The 19317-nt window shown below is 37.6% G+C and overlaps 1 protein-coding gene across 1 annotated transcript; it reads right to left on the bottom strand.

Annotated features, from left to right (window-relative positions):
* Positions 1-783: 783 nt before the first annotated feature.
* Positions 784-5605, bottom strand: LOC149806110 (cytochrome P450 2C3-like). Its single transcript, XM_089935147.1, has 5 exons — positions 5136-5605; positions 4690-4838; positions 4320-4659; positions 3510-3950; positions 784-1349 (listed from the first exon to the last, which is right to left on the bottom strand). Exons 1-5 carry the CDS (start codon positions 5488-5490, stop codon positions 1159-1161), a joined length of 1476 nt encoding a protein of 491 aa, XP_089791273.1. The 5' UTR covers positions 5491-5605; the 3' UTR covers positions 784-1158.
* Between the last annotated feature and the right edge of the window lie 13712 nt (positions 5606-19317).

Raw genomic sequence — 19317 nt, 5'->3', positions numbered from 1 at the left:
AAATCTAAAGAGCAGATCTTATTCGTTATGATTTCGAAAGTTCACAAGAAACTGGAATATACGTTCTTAATTGTTGCGCAGCTCATCGTGCTTGTCACAAGTGTATACAAGAATCTATATATTTTCATTGTCCAAATTACAGCATGAAACAAAGAACAAGAACAAGAAAAAAATCTTTTGCAAAAAGCCCTTACACCCAATCGACGACACTTGGTCGGGAACAGAATGCATGGCGTTACGGAACCTGTCATCGATATGCTACAGTCAGGCTCCCAATTTCTCTGAATACGACGGGCAATGTACCAGAGTCACAATTAACGGAGAGTAATTTATATGAAAAAAAGTGAGTCAAGTACAATTTAGGCTGGACCAATGCAACACGCTAGCTGCTTCAAACAATGAATAAAGCATTTTATTTAACATTACTTTGCGACAGTTATATGGATATGTTTCAAACAACAGTTTGTGTTGTTTCCAGGTCGAATGGCCTAAGTCCATATAATTGGATCAAAAAGCAGCGAAATTAATGTTTTGGAAGTAGAAAACTGATTCGGTATTTAAATGCATGGATAAATAATAGCAAGTATCGCCAACAATCGAGAAAACCATCGCTTAAAACAAGTGTCACTTTTTACATTCCAGAAAAATACCGTCAAAGGTATAAACATCTCTAAAAGAAAAGATTGTGAAAATGACGATTGCCGTTTCTGATATAGATAGTAATAAGTTCCGTAAAACAGAAGGCAACTTCATTTTTTTAAGTAAATTTATTTATCGTTTTGAGCTATATGATAAAAGAGTTACAAAATTTTCGCCAAAAAGGCTATTGACAAATTATTGACAAAATTATGTTCTTTGAGGGAAGCGTAGAAGCAATTTGTTTTTCAAGACTTGATCAATGTAAGCATCTTGAATTATGTAGTTTATGAAGTGTATCATTCAGTCTTAATAAGAATATATACAGAGAAATAACCTGGAGTTTTTGTATTAACATTCTCAAAATGTATTTTTAAAAACATCGTTAAACAACATGAACAAATACACTCAAATCAACAGGAGAGACCTATGCATAGAAAAATAACAAAACTTGTATTGATTGTTCAGTTTCGGTGTCTAATTGCACTTTCAAAAAACTGACCACGAATTTATTTTCTCCGGTTATTCTTTTCTCGGTATAGCTCGAATTTCGAAAGGTTTTGGCTTGTGTGTCACACCAAATACACCGTCTATCTCGTTTATGTCCAGCGTTGTGCCATCAGGTGGCACAAACTCTAACCTCTGGACGAGAGCTGTGATGAAGAGGTAAAGCTCCATTCTAGCCAAGGACTCGCCAACACAGTTCCTCCTACCTGTAAAATGGTTAAGGCAATATATTATTTACGTTGCAGGACCTGGCACGTGACGATATGCTTAAATTCTCACTACTTTCGTAAGATCGCTGCCTGCAAGAACGCAACATGAAATGAAAATCAATCATAAACGACGATATTCTACGCATATATTTTTGTTTATATTTATCTGTCAACTCATTGGTAAGTTTCACTGTCAACTCAACGAAATCAATCCAAAGGTGAAAACGAGAATAAAATACATTCCCAATATTTAGCGACGTAATTTATAAAATATAGGAGAATTATGGCTGATCAAATGTAAGAAATTTGTCAAGCAATGTTTGAAGATTCATGCAAATAATAACAGCTAGAAATGAAACGTCTATAAATACACGAAATTATAAATGTATCTCCATCTATTACTAATATAGTATAAACAAAAATGCTGCAATATTTCAGTCAGTAAATATAATTTTTATCAAACGTTGTGCAAGACATTAATAGATATTAGCTGCTGAAACAGAAAATATTTTCAACCACTTAATTATAGGTAATTGGTAACTGGATAGACCCCAATCAAGAGACCCCAAAGTAATAAACTAATCAGAGCGAAATCAAAATGGAATTTCTCGATCAGAAATTGGAATTGTCTTCAGAAAAGCGAAATTTCCTGAACATTTAAAAGCACGGACTATTGCCAAATACCTAAACAAACCAGCCCCCATTAGGTGTGTGGTGTATGGGGTTTTGTTGTTATTTTAGTTGGTTTTCACGACACTCTCAATGTGAATTATTCTCTTTATCCTGCTGAGGAAATGGGAGGTAAGTGCCTTTCCCAAGGATACACATAGATAGCCAGCCTAAGGTGGCCTGGACGGTTATCGAATCTGCGACCACTGGATTACGAGCCGGACGCTCTATCAACTGAGTTACCAGCGGCTCACATGAGAGGGAACAGGATGGGGGTGGGGTAGGTAGTAATAGAAGTGTGAGTGTACTACATGATCAATCTTTCTAGATCTGCATGAAATATCGTCTATCAGTATTTTGTCAAGGAGAGAAGCCAGTTACAATAAGAGTTGTATTATTTGGTTATAACATTCTGGGTGGTTTAGACATTTCTCTTCACCCCACCCCCCAATAATCCACACTAATGTTTATTGTTTCAAAGATATCGTTGGAGCATAAACTCCACAAGGTCACTCCTCTCTAAATCATGAATTATTTCACCCTTAAGGGCTAGATTCTGATTTTAAGGTACCCCATACCTTTGATGGCCTCAGTCTCTTTTAATTCATCCCATGCCTTTGATAGCCTCAGTCTCTTTTAAATTATCTCATGCCTTTGATAGCATTAATCTGTTTTGATTGATTCCATGCCTTTGATAGCCTCAGTCTCTTTTAATGTATCCCATGCGTTTGATAGCTTCAGTCTCTTTTAATTTATCCCATGCCTTTGATAGCCTCAATATATTTTAATGTATCTCATGCCTTTGATAACCTCAGTCTCTTTTAATGTATCACATGCCTTTGATAGCCTCAGTCTCGTTTACTTTATTCCATGCCTTTGATAGCCTTAATCTGTTTTGATTGATTCCATGCCTTTGATAGCCTCAGTCTCTTTTAATGTATCCCATGCATTTGATAGCCTAAATCTCTTTAAATTAATCTCATACCTTTGATAGCCTCAATATATTTTAATGTATCTCATGCCTTTGATAACCTCAGTCACTTTTAATTTATTCCAAGTCTTTGATAGTCTCAATATCTTTTAATTTATCCCATGCCTTTGATAGCCTCAATCTCTTTTAATTTGTCTAATGCCTTTGATAGCCTCAATCTCTTTTAATTTATCCCATGTCTTTGATAGCCTCAATCTCTTTTAATTTCTCCCAAGCCTTTGATAACCTCAATCTCTTTTAATTTATCCATTGCCTTTGATAGCCTCAAACTCTTTTAATATATCACATGCCTCTGATAGCCTCAGTCTCTTTTAATTTATCCCATACCTTTGATAGCCTCAATCTCTTTTAATTGCTCCCATGCCTTTGATCGCCAAAGTCTCTTTTAATTTATACCATGCCTTTGTTGGCCTCAATCTCTTTTCATTTATATCATGATAAGACCTTCAGTGCAAGGAAAAAGTTTATAGAAGATGGTGTCGAAAATATAATTTTACCTGTGAAGAAGGGAATGAACTCTTCCGGTTTCAACAAGGTCCCATCCTCGCTAATGAATCTATCAGGTCGGAACTCCTCCGGGTCGCTCCAGATTTTAGGATCGAAAAGCACTGAGTCGATGTCTGGAAGAAGAGTTGTACCTTTAGGAATGTCAAAGTACCAGATTTTTGTGTCCACTGTGCATGTGTGAGGAAGGCTTATGGTAGCAATGTTACAAACTCTAAGAATTTCCATGATGAAGGCCTCGGTGTAAACCAAATTCCGTTTGTCTTGTAAGGACGGCAGGCGGTCTGTTCCAACAATCTCGTTTATCTCACGAAAAATGCGTGCCTGGATATCTTGTTTTGCAGCAAGGTACAACACTGCCCAAGTAATAGTTGTAGTTGTTGTTTCTGTGCCGGCTACAAACAGATCTGATACTGTTTTTGTCAGCTGCTTTTCTAGAAATAAATAAAAAGAGTAAAAATGTATTTCAATGACCTTTAAATTGTGACCAGGAAGACATAGTAATAGAAAATAGAAATCAATATAACATACTTATAGACTATTAACTTTTTTGAAACGCACTATACCAGTCAATTTTATTTTCTCTTGTATATGAATCGTAAATATCAATCAATAATAAAACTCAAAACGTTCACAAGTGAGCAATTTAACAGAAGATTAAAGTAAAGGAAGGATATTTGGAAATTAATCACGTTCAGGTGATAGCTTTCAACGATTATCCGAATAACTGCACGATTTTGTATGAAAATGAACAATATTTACAGTTCTAAAGTGTGAATCATAATATTCTTTGCTTTACTCACTTGTAAATGTAGAATCTTTCTGGTGTCGATTATTCTTCATTTCCAGCAGGAAAGCGTCAACGAAGTCTTCTATTTTGTTCTCGTCGAAGTTCTCAATGTGCTTGTCAATAAGCTCTCCTATAAATCCTTGTACACATTTGACATTTCTAAGCGTCTTTTTAACACGAAACAGGTCCCCAGGCAGGTACCGCAGGAAAGGAAAGAAAGCAACTACAGTTTTTGGTCCATTGTTTTCGAAGTTTTCGTCCAGCATTTTCATCATTTTCGCAAACCTTGGATCGTCATGATTAAAATGTCCTCCAAATGACATAGCATTGATGACATTGGACACGCTAGTTTGTACAAGATGCTAAATACGGAATGGCTTCTCGTGTTCTTTGGCGATCTCGGATAAGAGTAGGGAAACTTCCGTATGGATTTTCCCTTCCAGGCTCGTTTTTCCAAATCCAAAATTTCTCAGTGTTGTAAGAGTAAATTTTCGGTGTTCCTTCCAAAGCTCTCCAGAAGATGACACTATACCTTTAATCGAAACATAAAGTGCTAAGTTAACCGTGTATCCATACATATAATATTATTGCATCTCAGTTATTTATGGTTTTCTGCAAGCCTTACATTCTTTGTTTTCTACAGAGGTTTTGTTTGAAAATTTATTATTTTCTCTCGAAAATTCTTGCAACGTGAACATTTTAATTATTTGATGGTTTTTTAGAGTATGTATAAGTTAGTTGAACTGTGGATGTTGTCATCCTAAAAATACAATAAAGAACGGGAATGGGTAACCCCAAAGAAAAACCACTGGGCCCAAAGAAACCATACCTTGCTTTTCACCAATGAGATTAGTAACCAAGGAGTCGGGTCTGTCAGAGAACTCTCCTCCACGTTTTACAAAGACTTCTTTAATGGCCTCGTGCCCACTGATCACCACGGCAAGTTTGGGTCCCATATACAGCCGGTAGATGTCGCCATATTGCTTATGCAGCCGTCTCAGAGATATCCGCAAATCTGGATCTGTCGTCAGCTCCCACGCGTTCCCTATGAAGGGGATGTGCCAGGGCCCTGGTGGAAGTTTTTTCCGACCCTGGCGCTTGTAAAACGATAGTGTCACTATCGCTAAAAATAGTAGTCCGATGGAAATCGGATTTAGATAGAAGTCATGTTCAGAAAGCTCCATTTATCTCTATCAGAAAATTGATCTACTTCTGTTTTCAATCTTACGAAAGCGAGGTTTACTGTCGTGTAGATATGTATTGACGATCGAATGTGGACTAAACTTTGCACCCCTATCAGTCGAGAGACCGCTTTTTATACGCGATTTCAAAGCCATGCAACTAGGTCTGTTTCTTGCTTGATCCACGCTGACATTTACAGCATGACTAACGTCTGTTAGGTCATTAGGTAGGACGCGGCTACGTGATCGGTCATAAGAGAATAGAGAGTTAGAGGTAACGCAAGACTCAAGCCTAAGCAAAAATGAGTAATTACAAACGAACAGAAACATATACAGATCACAAACAAATATAATAACATCTGCAAATAGAAACAAAAATAATAACACCAGTACAAAATCACAACCGCCCTACACCCCACGTTGTTACACACGTGCACATGATACTGGTAATCTACAAAGCTCTATAAATTTTAAAAGCCAGATAACTGGAAAATGTCCAGCCAATGTAGATCATAAATTAGGACGCGGCAATTATACTGGGAAAATAGTAAATGATTAAAGTTTCAACGGAAAGAATTTTCATGGCAAATGTACCTCTACGGGTAATAGGGACGTTTTAGGCACTGTGTTTTCTAATGAGTACAATTTGTACATAATTGAAACAATGAGAAGAATGAAAAAGTTTTGTTACGAAACTGCAAGAAATCTAACTTTTAATTCCTTGAGAACTCAACGAAAGCATTTAAGTACACACTTAAATCTTTAAGCATTTAATTCAAAATGATTTCTTGCAGAACTATTATGGTATAGGATAAGATTTTATTACATAAATAACGTCATAGCAATATTTTAGGATACTAATTTAACGTAACAATTTTTGCTTTCATCTCTCATAATTAGGAAAAAGAAAAAACGTCATGGAAAGGAGATTATGGACCGTAAGACGATGAACGAAGCAATAACAGGAAGGTAATATTTAAGACTTAAGGTACAAATGAACCGTGTTTCACAAAGGAATTAGGAGAAGAAAAAAAAACAATTATTGTATTACAGAATTTTAACATGTCAACTCTAATTCTTAAAAGGATTTATCACTGTTAGGTAGAACTTCTTTATCTCTCCACGTGATCATGTATTACAGACTTTATTTCAGCTGATTTTTTTCTCCTCACTTTTGCCTGCGGGGTTGCTTGTGAAGTAGTTGATTGTTCTCACTTTGGATGATTACTTATATGAAATCAGAAAGGAATATTCTGTAAATTGCGATTATTTCATGTATTACATGTTAATGGCTAATTTACAACTTTTGTATGCTTACTTTTCAAAAACTTGGAAAGATATGAGATAGATAGATAGTTATATAGATAGATAGATATAATGATACGTCAGTACATGTGTCATTCTCGCATAGAACACTTTTTTGGGGCCAGGTGCGTAATGTAATGAATTGGAGACTGATTCTAAATATATGCCCGTCGATTTGGCTATTGCCTCTACTTCACTTTTAATATCAGAAGGCATATATACTAAAATAGTTTATTTTGGGTGGGAGTATTAAACAATATGTTAATTCTCTTAGAACATTTGCACTTTGACCCGTTGTATAAATCGCTGGCATACCCGTTTAGTGAAAATGTACTAAGATATATTCGGAACTTTCTAACTTTGAGCCCTAAATGTTAATTAATGGGACAAGAAGTTTACTGAATCCATAGAAATATCTATATCTAGACTTTGCCGTATATTGGTACACAATCGTTTCTATTGGGTTTCACTTAGTTTTATTCTGTCACCATAATTTAAGTGAATTGTTAACTATTTAAGGAAACGTACAATTTTCTGAAAATATTATTGTCTTGAACTATTAAAATAAAAAAATAAGTAATAAATTGGTTATTGCTAGTAAATAAGACACTAAAGAGTGTTTATAGCTTAGTTCCGCGATTTTTTCTTCCCATTCTGAGCATGAATTCATGGCTTCTCGCCAAGTTTGTATGGTCACCCTGAGTAACCTTTTCAAAGGCTGTATATAGGAACATCATTCACTGACAAGAACTGAAAAAGGCAAGCTTTTTAGTATTATTATGAGCTTATTATGAGTTTTAATGTCATAACAAATATTGTATACATTAAATAAATAAATAAATAAATATGCTTTAGAATATAATCGTGTTCATCAGATTTATTCTTTTATACATATTGTTTGTAAAATTTCCACCAACGTTATAACTGACAATGGATTTTAGAAAAAAATGCACATGATACTCCAGCAAACATTACAGCTCAGTATTTATTTCGAAAAGACGAGTGACCGAATGTTTCTTGCCTTTCAAATTGATTACATCATCATGTATGTAAAACAAGCAACGGTCGTTCAACAGCAATGAGTCCTGTGCATTGTTTTAATGAAATTTGTATTCGAACTCTATCGGAAGTGACGACACACGTGACTATATTAAGGAAAATTCACATGGATACTTTCGTTTTAATCTATACTGTCAATGTTTATAAATGTAAGATAATCATAAATTTATTTAATGTTAATCGTGATATATATTGTCAGTTAATTCTACAAGATAACACATTACCAGTAAACATGTATGGGCCATATAATTGCCAGAAACTCTGTTTTCAAGACGATGACGAATTTAATAGCAACACAAATTCACCATGTTAGACACAGCAGAAAAAAGGAACAAGCGGCTGAAAATATATTAAAATAAACTGATAGTTAGCATTTTTTTACATAGACTCAGACAATGTCTTTTAACATTATAAACATCTGGGCAAAAGAGGAATTTTTTCCTCAACTTTAGGGAGATGAAAACGTAAACTTCTTTGTTCTTTGTGTTTCTTTTAGCTGACTGATCCGTGTGTGTATGTGTTTATAGCTGTAAGCCAGGTTCATTTGATTTAACTTCCCCCAGCCAAAACAAAATTTCTGGAGACTCTAATATCTAAATTCGTGATCATTTGTCGGTTGTGAATTGAATCCCTATCATGAAAACTGAGCATTTTCAGAAACTACTGGGACTGTGAAAGTGTGTTCACACATTGTCTAGAAATGTAGTTGAACAATTTACGAAATGATTTTCATTCATCAGCATTGCAAATCCTGATAAAGCACGTAAATGTCCCTGTGCAATTTTGACATAGTATACTTTTCAAACAGAGTTCCAATATGAAATAGATATGAAAATACGCAGATATCACTGCTTTCTAAAGATGCTGCTCTTTGGAATGAAGGAGGTTGTTGCCTGTTTATTACAAATTTCAACAAAGGTTTCGTTCAACATAGGTCTTGATCTCGGACGTGTTAGTCGCGGTTGATGGTCCATGTGTTAGGATACCTTGCATGTTATCACAAGCATTTGTCACACTTTTTTATCCATTTGCCTTTCTTTTAAGAGTCAGTACATCGTCAATGTTTTCGTCACTTTCTCTAAATAGAGAACGTATCTATGGAGGTATTCTGCCTTTTTATTTGATGTTTTTAACCATTTATTCAAACCATCTTCCTTGACATGATGTTTTAATTTGTCATTTCCTTTTCCAAAGAATGAAATATTCACCAGTCAAACGCTACATTGATTACTGGTACTGTATAATTAACCTTTCTAAGGTTGGGTAGTATTGCGTTTCAGTGGCATTTTGCTATGAAATATATTATAATTCAACAGTCAAATATCTCCAACGCTAGTACTCATCTAGACTTTATCAATTGTCGGTACTCAACCACGATTTTTGCAATCTAAAAGAATCTAAAATTAAATGGTGAAGTGAACAAAATAAAAGAAAATTGCATGCGCATATGAGATAGACTTTACAATGTATCATTCAGATAGGCATGTATCAACAGCAATATTAGATAAAGGTTGATTAGTTCATCTGTCTCTGTCTCTAACTATCTGTCTATCTGTCTCTCTCTCTGCCACTCTCTAAAACAACAAGATCATTCCCTAGTTGTTGTTTTTTTTTTTTACAGTTATATGACTAAAATTGTCCCTTGAAATGTTTAAAATACAGGATGTTGGTGGCTAGGGAGGTGGCAGGGATTCCATCCCACAGACCACTTACCTAGCTGTTTAAGCAGCCTCACTCCTACCAGAATAACATTCCTGAATTAACCCTGTTAACTGAGAAATACTGCAAATCGATCTGTGAAGTCTTTATCTCCTGCTACCTTGTTCAATAAATACCGTGTGCGCATGCATGCACGCACACACACACACACACACACACACACACATCAATATATGCCTTAAGAAAAGTACGTTTGATATAGCCTTCTAACTTAAATTAAAATGCGACATGGTGATGCCAGCTGAAATAATCGTATTCGTTGTTCTTTTCTGAGCCAGCTGAAAACAGACCCAGTTCTGTTTTTGTCAGCTGCTTTTCTGAAAGATAAACGCAAAACTTGTAAAAATTTATTGAAATGGCCCTTTAATTGTTAGCAGGTGGATATAATAATAGACACCAGAAATGAATATATCAGTGCGATAGGTCATGAACATTGAACAAACGCACTGTATCATTCAATTTTACTTGCTTTAAGTACCTCACCCAAAATACAAGTCGATCACAAAACTCTAAACTTCTTTAAGAAAAGGAAGGTGATATTGAAAAAATCAATTTCAGTTGATAGCTTGTAACTATGATATAAATATCCTTGCGATTTTTTATATATAAAATTGAACAATATGTATAGTTTCCAAATGTGAAGCTTATATATTTAGTTTCACGCACTTAAAAATGTAGAATCTTTCTGATCTCGATTACTTTCATTTCCAGCAGGAAAGCATTAATGAAGTCTTCCTCAGTGTTGTAATAGTAAATTTTCGGTGATCTTTCCAATTCTCTCCAGAAGTTGAAACGATACCTATAAACAAAATACGGAGTCTTTATTTAGACGTTAAGCCGCACATTTAATATTATGTCAGAAGAGTTACGTTTGACTTTATAAGTCTTACCATTTTTTTAAACATTATATTTGATTGCAAAAACGTATTATTTTACCTTGAAAGTACTTGTAACCTGAATATTTAGGATGTTTTAATGGGTTTTTTTTTTCATTATGCGTACAAGGTGCTTAAACTGACTATCGATGAAGTATGTAGCCATCCTCAAAGTTTAAACAAGAAGGGGTAACGGTAACCCAGAAGTAAAAAAAAACTTGGGGTAACGGTAACCCAGAAGAAGAAGAAAAAACTTGGGGTAACGGTAACGCAGAAGAATATAAAGCAACTCTGGGCAAAAGAAACTTTGACTTAAAATAGTTTTTTAAATATCGCGGATATTGTGATAACCTTCGTTTTTCTGAATGCCTCTCCACCTTTTTGTTGCTGTATCTCCTTCCAAACCACTGAATTCATGAAACATTGCAATTACTCTGCTTGGCAACTATCTGTAACCCCATTACACCATGGTTGCCTCCTTCCCTCTTCGGTACTGGGGATACGATACGGCAGCTGCCGTAACTATTTGTATCTATTTTTTAAAGTATATATTAGAACTGACTTGTAAAATCATGACACTTTTAGGTACAGGAGAAAAATCACGATTCCATAGCCATATAAGTTTTTGGTCTCTTTTACAGTTATCCAATAATGTGCACTCACTGGAGAAGCTAGACCGGAAACATGTAAGAACTGGACAAAGATTATCACACAATCCTAACTTCAGGTCAAATTAACGCGAATTAAACACTATTATGTTAGATCACATTTGAAAGAGAAACAATACAGAGTTACATGTGAATACGGAATAAAATATATGCTAAATGTATGTAGACAATAAAACAAATCATATGCATTTTATATCCGAATTATATGTAAATGATGATGAATTCCGATAATGCAGTTAATATGAGGCAGTTAAATCTGTGCAACCTACCTTGGGAACTACCGTTTTTCACTACGACAAAACACCTCCGAGAACTACCGTTTTTCACTACGGCAAAACAACTCCGAGAACTAACGCTTGTCACTACAGCAAGACTACCGCTTGTCACTACAGCAAGACTACTACTTTTACTAATTCGTTTCGTGAAATAACATTTTATGAAGGTGCTGAGATCGACTGCTAAGATGTGTTTTTAATATGGAATAACGTTATAATTTTGTTAAATTATAAAATAATATTAACAGTTGTTCTGCCAAAGTAATTGGATTTACTTACAACTCAGGCTCAAAAGACTCCTTGTATCGGTATAATAAAATTATTTGCTTCTGATTTAAAATCTAACCACAGCGTGCTTTACATTCATTTGGTGCTGAATGAATTTTATATGCCTGTCAGGCGAGTTAACGCTTGTAATATGCGATTTCAACGCCACGTAAATAGGCCTGTTTTCTTGCGTTATCAACAACTTCAGCACTTAAAACACGAATCACGCTTGTTGGATCATTAGGTGGGACGTGTTTATTGTGTGACAAGTTCAAGGCACACCCTTTGAGGGAATATACACACATGATTCAACAGGAAATTCGTATATATTCATATTTTATTCCTCAAACTCTTTCGCATCATCGTTATGGATGATCATTAGGTAGGTACATTATACTGTCCATTATACTTTAAAACTCATGTGAAAGTGTGATTATTACATACATACATACATACATACATACATACATACATACATACATACATACATACATGCAATCATGCTGTTCGTCCATCGGTGTCGATGAGGACCATTCAATGTCATAGATTCACTGGGGATGGGTCTGGAGATGGCTGATCAGTCCGATCCGGGCCAGGAGGAGTCTGTTGCAGTGGAGGAATGGATGTACAGGTTGCTAACTGGGAGTTGCGGAACTGTTGTTCCTGGATTTGCGCCGATCACATTTCTCAGCTGCGTCCACCAGTCTTTTCTGCTCAAAGGCTGCCGCAACGGCATTGACTTGACTGCGCCAAATAGATCGAGCAGCAGCGACACTCTCCCAGCTGTCAGGGTCAGTGCTTTACTTCTTCAGCCAGGTCTTGAGAGTATCCTTGTACCTTTGTTCACTACCGTGAGATATCATGTCTTGCTGTAGCTCTCCATAGAAGACCTTCTTAGGTAGGCGTTCTACCGGCATGAAAACCACATGGCCAGCACATTGAAATTGTGCCTTGCACAGAATGGTTTGGATGCTTGTTATGTCGGCCTTAGTGAGCACCTCTGTATTTGGTACCTTGTCCTGTCATCTGATTTTCAGTAGTTATCTCATGGAGCTCATGTGGAAGTGGTTCAGGTTTTTAACATTGCGCATATACACAGTTCAGGTCTCGCAAGCATAAAAGAGGGTTGAGAGAACAACCGCTGGGTACATTTTTAGTTTGGTGGCAAGCTTGATTCCTCTCCTATCCCAGACATTTGAGCAGAGTCCGCCAAAGGCTACGCTGGCTTCGGCAATCTAGATGTTGACCTCATCGTCTCTGTGGACTGATTGTGAGATGGTGCTGCCGAGGCATGTGGACCTGTCTTCATTTTTAGCTTTTGGCCATTGACAGTGATGGGTCGTTCCAGGTAATCTTCTCCAGGAGCTGGCTAATGTAGAAACTCGGTCTTGCTGGTAGAGGTGGTGAGTTCGAAGTTGGTGCACACTGTGAAAAATGCTCACTGCTCTGTTGTATGCCTTTCTCCGTGCTGAGGTTGAGGGCACAGCCATCTGCAAACAGGAGGTCGCGAATGTTTTCAACTTGGACTTTGGTTTTAGTTTGAAGCCTCCTCATATTGAACAACTTCCCATCCAGACGGTATTGTAGACCTACTCCCACATCAATATCCTTGAAAGCATCCATCATGATTGCGGACAACATCAGGCTGAAGAGAATGTTGGCTAAGACGCATCCTTGTTTCACATTATTCGTAAATGCAAAGGGTTCGGAATACTTACACTGGTCCTGGACTCTGACAAACATGCGATCATGAAAATGCCTCACCATTTCAATGAAGACTTCTGGACATCCAATGTTGGCCACGTTCTTCCAAATGCTTTCCCGGCTGACAGTGTCGAATGTCTTAATCGTGTCCACGAATGTGGTGTATAGTTGGACATTTTGTGCAAGACACTTTTCTTGCATCTGCCTGGCAGCAAAGATCCTGTCGATGGTGCCTCTCTTCTTTCTGAAGACTTGATCAAGATACTCTGTGAGTCTTTTCAGCAGTATTCTAGCTAGGACCTTGCATGCGATGCAGAGTAGAGATATTACCCGATGGTTGTCGCAGGATTGGCGATTGCCTTCGCGTTTGTAAATGTGGATCATGGATACATCTTTGAATTTCTGGGGTATGCGTTTCTGATTCTACATCACACAGAACATATGTATTAGTCTTTCAACCAGCTGAAGCCCACCAGACTTGCATATCTCAGCTGGAATGGAGTCTGCTCCTGGAGCTTTCCCACTAGACATGAGCAAAATGGCCTTATGAGTTACCAGCACTGTTGCAGGGTCAGCAAATATTTCGTTGATCTTCAACTGGGATAGATGAATGATTGCTTCATCGTTGATGGAATAAGGTCTGTTGAGGACACCGCCAAAGTGCTCCTCTCAGTGATCCAATATCTTCTCCTTCACAGTTATGAAAGTGCTGCCATCGGAGCTCAAGAGTGGGGTTGTGATCTTACTGGGCCATAAACACCACGAAGAGCACTTTGGAAATTCTCCCCATGTAGTGTTGGTCGGTGAACGACTGAATATCATCAGTCTTTCGGCTCAGCCATGTGTCCTGCATGTTTTCGATATTGATGTTGTACGCACGACGGAGGCGATGCTTCTCCTCTAGCAGGGACTTTATTTCTTCACAGTTCTCATCAAGCCAGTCTTGGTGCTTTCGCGCAGTGACGCCAAGTGTTCAGATGCAGTAGAGTACAATCTTTGAAGGCCGCCCAGCATTTCTCTATATCGTTGGTATCAGACTCTGGTTTCCAACTGGCTTTTCAGAGCTTCAGACAGAGCTTTCTCAGTATTGAATACTTTCAGCCTGGAGACGTTGAGTCGCTTTTGGAACTTTAATTCCCTGTGGACGTCTGTGAGGTTGAATTCTAAGATTCGTCTTGGAAACCAGTAGCCTGTGGTATGTTCAGCAGTCAGCACCACACATGGCACACGGACATGCTTCCTGTCATTCCTACGGACTAAGATGTAGTCGATCAGATGCCAATACTTAGACCGTGGATGAATCCGTGCTTTGTTGCGGTTATGCAGACGGAATACGGTGTTTGTGATCAGGAGATCATATGATAAGCACATCCTCAAGAGCGGATGTCCATTGCTGTTGCAAAATTGGGGACAACTTTCCTGTAAAACCCAATCAAACCTAGGAAAGATCTCACTTGTTTCTTAGTTTCTGGTCTAGGTACATCTCTGATTGTTCCTATTTCATCTGGGTGAGAGTTCAACTGGCCTAGTATACTTACAAGATGTGCCAAACATTCTAGGTTAAAATATCCTATACTACATTTGGAATGCCTAGCTGTAAGATTGGCAGTGTGAAATCTATCGAACAGATCCCTTAATGCCTTAACATGTTCATCCCAGGTGTGTGTATAAATAAAGATATCATCTGCAAAACTGTTCGACATTTTCTGTTCGACATTTTCCATACCGCTTAACAGTTTGCGCATGAGACGAACGCACTTTGCACCAGCGTTGACTAAACCGAAAGGCATGACTTTAAATTGATAAAGACCTTTGGGAGTCTCAAATTTCGTTAACTAACAGACATTATCAGCGATTAGTATCTGCCAATATCCACTGGTGAGGTATAACTTGGAAATGTATTATTGACCTGCCAACTTTGAAAATAATCTTTCTATGTCTGGCATTGGTTCTGCATCAGTTGCCGAAAGTCAATGCAGAAATGGTATGTTTCTTCTTTCTTTTTGACAAACACAACGGAGGACGATTACGGGAAACTGGAAGGTTCAATCACTTACTGCTCTAACATTTTTCCCAACTCTCCTTTGTCGCCCGCTCATTAAAGGGTATTGGATATCCTTTAATCCTGATCGGCTCTGATGTATTCAACTTGATCTCGTGTTGTATCAATCCAGTACTGCCAGGTTTGTCCGTAAAAACGTCTGGGTATTGGGACAGAGCCTCCAAGATCTGTGTACGCTGACCCTCTGATAAATCCGAGCATGCGTTGACCTGGTCAATAAATTCTTTCCCTTCATCAATGGGATATTCAAGGGGCATTGCTGTACTTGAGAAGAATTCCAATTCGTCACACGACCTATCATCAATCACCGCTACACACACTACAGTCAAATCCCCTTTATCAATTGTTTGACTAGGTCTTTCTACATCAAGTTTCAAGATATTAGCGTAAAATATCTTGGACTTACATTCCATGTCAATGATATAGTCCATATCACCTTTCATCTGTGTGACTTCCTATGGCCCTTTCCAATGGACTAGCACCTTGTTTTTATTCGTTGGGAGAAGCACCAACACTTGATCGCCTACATCAAAGTTGTAGTACTTCGCGTACTTACGACTAGATTTCGCTTGTTCTTCTAGCGCCATTCGATATGTACTCATTAACCTTTCACGTAAATCTACCACGTATTGGTAAGTGGTCTTAACTTCTTCGTTCGCGACTTCGTCTGACCACAGTTCGCGTAGAATACGCATAGGACCACGAACTGTCCTACCGTACAATAGTTCAAACGGGAAGAAGCCCAGTCTTTCATGAGGAACCACACGATATACGAACAGAATTGCGTTCAGGTATCTATCTCAATATTTAGGTCTTTCCACACACATCCGTCGCAACATTTTCTTCAATGTCCCGTTGAATTTCTCTACCAACCTATTGCACATAGGGTGGTAGGGTGTTTGGTGCAACTGTTTAAGGAACAAAAACCTACTAATTTCTGCCATGAGATCTGAGGTGAATTGCGCTCCACAATCAGTCAGAACCTCTTCGGCCACACCGACCCTGCTGAACAAGTCTACCATCGCTTCGGCTACACGTTCGGTTTCGATTGATGCACAAGCTATGGCTTCGGGGTATCTAGTGAATCAATCTACCAGCGTCAGGATGTATCGGTTTTTCCGATCTCTATGTGGAAATATAGGTCTTAAATTGTCAACGGCCACTCCTTTAAACGGAGTAATTATCAGTGACTTCTGACCTAACTGTACTCTATTTTTATTATTATTATTATTATTATTATTATTATTATTATTATCATTATTATTATTATTAACTGTATTATTATTATTGTTATTATTATAACATACGGCAAGCTTTCCAGAGACGGATGAAATCATCTCTAAACGTGTTTCACAGAAAAATCGTTAACTATACTAATTACATTCCTCTTAGCTGAAAACATTAAGCCAATGTCGGAGTGTACGGCAGCAATTCTTTACGAAACCATGGGGACGTAGAATATATATAGTGATTTCTATTCTGCGAGACGTCGGCTTTACCAAAATATGGCATGCATTACTATCTTTAGCTTCACTTTACCCTTCGATCACTGATGACCCTCGTGCCACAATGATACCTGGCTTGGTCAGAACCGCTCTATCTATATTCAGACACTGACTAGATTTTCTTTACTCCAATGTCTAGGAATTCGTAAATCATCTAATATGAATTTATATTACAATTCCAAAAATCATAATTTTAATACAATTATTTGAATTCAAATTACCTCTCCAAAAATCATATATAATTCCACTCAGATGTTGACTAGCTTGCATCGTTGTCTGTGAATTCGTAAATCATAGCTTGTAATGGATATATTTTATTATATACATCTGTTGTCTTATAACTGAGCTGGCGTAGAGTCACAATATCTAATGAATAATAACATCTACGTGTTGTACAATGCTTAGCTGTAGTACTGATGGCTTTGTTGTAAAATCAGTGAATAAAGAATCTATTATGGATCTGAAAAATTGTTAAAGCTACGTTTAAAATCCAAGTCTCTCTGTCTCTCTCTCTCTCTCTCTCTCTCTCTCTCTGTCTCTCTCTCTCTCGTGGATATTTTATTCATACGAATAATTCAATTGCACAGGAAAGAAAAAGATGCCGTTTTCGTGACCAAGTAGTGAATTTCGAGCGTGTGCATTATAATGTTTAAAAAATAACGAACTCAAAGTATGTAAGAAAGATCAGAAAAAGAACAACACCAAAGTGCAGATTTTATTCGTTTTGATTTCGAAAGTTGACAAGAAACTGAAAAATACGTCATTAATTGTTATGCAGCTCATCGTGCTTGTCACAAGTGTATGCAAGAACTCCAAACTCTTACCGATTTTGCCGAAAGGATTTACGACTCTACCGACGACACTTGGAGCGAAGAAAATGCTTCGCGTTACAGGACCATTCTTTTACGTGTACTGAGAGGTGTAATCAAGACCAACCTTGTCACCATGAGAACCAAGAGCGTGCTTTGACAGGAATGTGGAAGAGTGATGAATCGTTTCATGCTCTGGATTGCGGATATCGCTTGTTAAAAGCAAATAAATTGACACTTTCCTACCGAAAAACAATACCGAATGGACGACAAGTCGAGTACATCAATGTTTCAGGCACGTCAAAGAATTCCTAAAATTGAACGAAGAAGTTACTAGCTATCCTTCTTGATGTCAGACTCATGAAGACAAAGGCAAATTCAAAGAACGGTACCAACTTCAAGAAAAGGCATCACGTTGGAACATAAGGAGTTGATATTTTTCTATAGTGATGCTGAATTGTTTGTGGGAAAAACTAGCGCAACATCCAATATTACCCAAAACGGAATTCTTGGCAGAACCAAGTCGCTACTTTGAACTCATGGACGAATAAACGAATACTCGTGAAACACGTGGAAAACATCAGTACGCGTTTGATTTTCGTGCATTAGCGAAGAAGTGGTAGAGTTGCACCCCGACGAGTTTGGAAATGTCATCATTACAGCATATTTGAAAGTCAATGCCCATTAAAATTGAATGATACATCGGAATATTAGGAGACTGAGTTCCATGTGGATCGATTGCCCTGGCAGCAATCACCCAGGCATCAAAGTCGACCGTTATGAGCATTCCGAAGACGCTATTGCTAGAGGTGACCCCAAAGATTATAGTTAGCGATACAGTGACTGATATAAGGAAGTGCACACCAGATGCAAAATCAAAGGTGTTTATGTGTATGTATGTTCGTGTGTGAGCATAATTTAGATTTCTAGCGTTGCTTTAAAATATTTTGTTATATCGCTTCGATGTCTGTTATCTGGTAGTTTATAGTGATGTGAAGCACTTGGGTATCATGCCGCAGACATGTAGCATCATGTCCCACCTAGTCACATTATTCCGACATCAGGCCGACCAGTCCTACGACAAACCTCTTAATTCTGAGCGGAAAGCGAGTCATCTGTTAGTACCATTCCTATAAGTCTTTGGTATTACTAGGCCGGGTTGGAACTCACAACCTTTCGCATCCGAGGCGGAACTCTAACCAACTGGGCCACCGGAGCTGCCAAAATCAAAGAGGTGACACTAATCTATCAATCACGTAAAGTAGTCAGCTTTACAGTCAGTACGTGATCGAGATTTTCGCCAGATCAGTTAATTATGGTCTTCTACCGGCATTTGTTTTCTGCAGATGATTTGGTTTTAAAGTTATTATTTTCTCTGGAACATTCTTGCAACGTAAACATTTGTAATTTTGGATGGTTTGTTAGGGTACGTATAAGCTGCTTGAACTGTGTATGATTGAAGAATGTTGCCATCCTAAAATTATAATAAAGAACAGGCAAGGATAACCCAAATAAAAACCACTGGGTCAAAAGAAACCTTACCTTGTTTTTCACCAATGAGAGTAGTAATCGTGGTGTCTGG

This window comes from Sinohyriopsis cumingii, chromosome 2 (genome assembly GCF_028554795.1).
Source record: "Sinohyriopsis cumingii isolate HCF-2022 chromosome 2, ASM2855479v2, whole genome shotgun sequence".
In the NCBI taxonomy this organism is placed as follows: domain Eukaryota; kingdom Metazoa; phylum Mollusca; class Bivalvia; order Unionida; family Unionidae; genus Sinohyriopsis; species Sinohyriopsis cumingii.
This window is presented reverse-complemented; position numbering and strand designations above follow the sequence as displayed.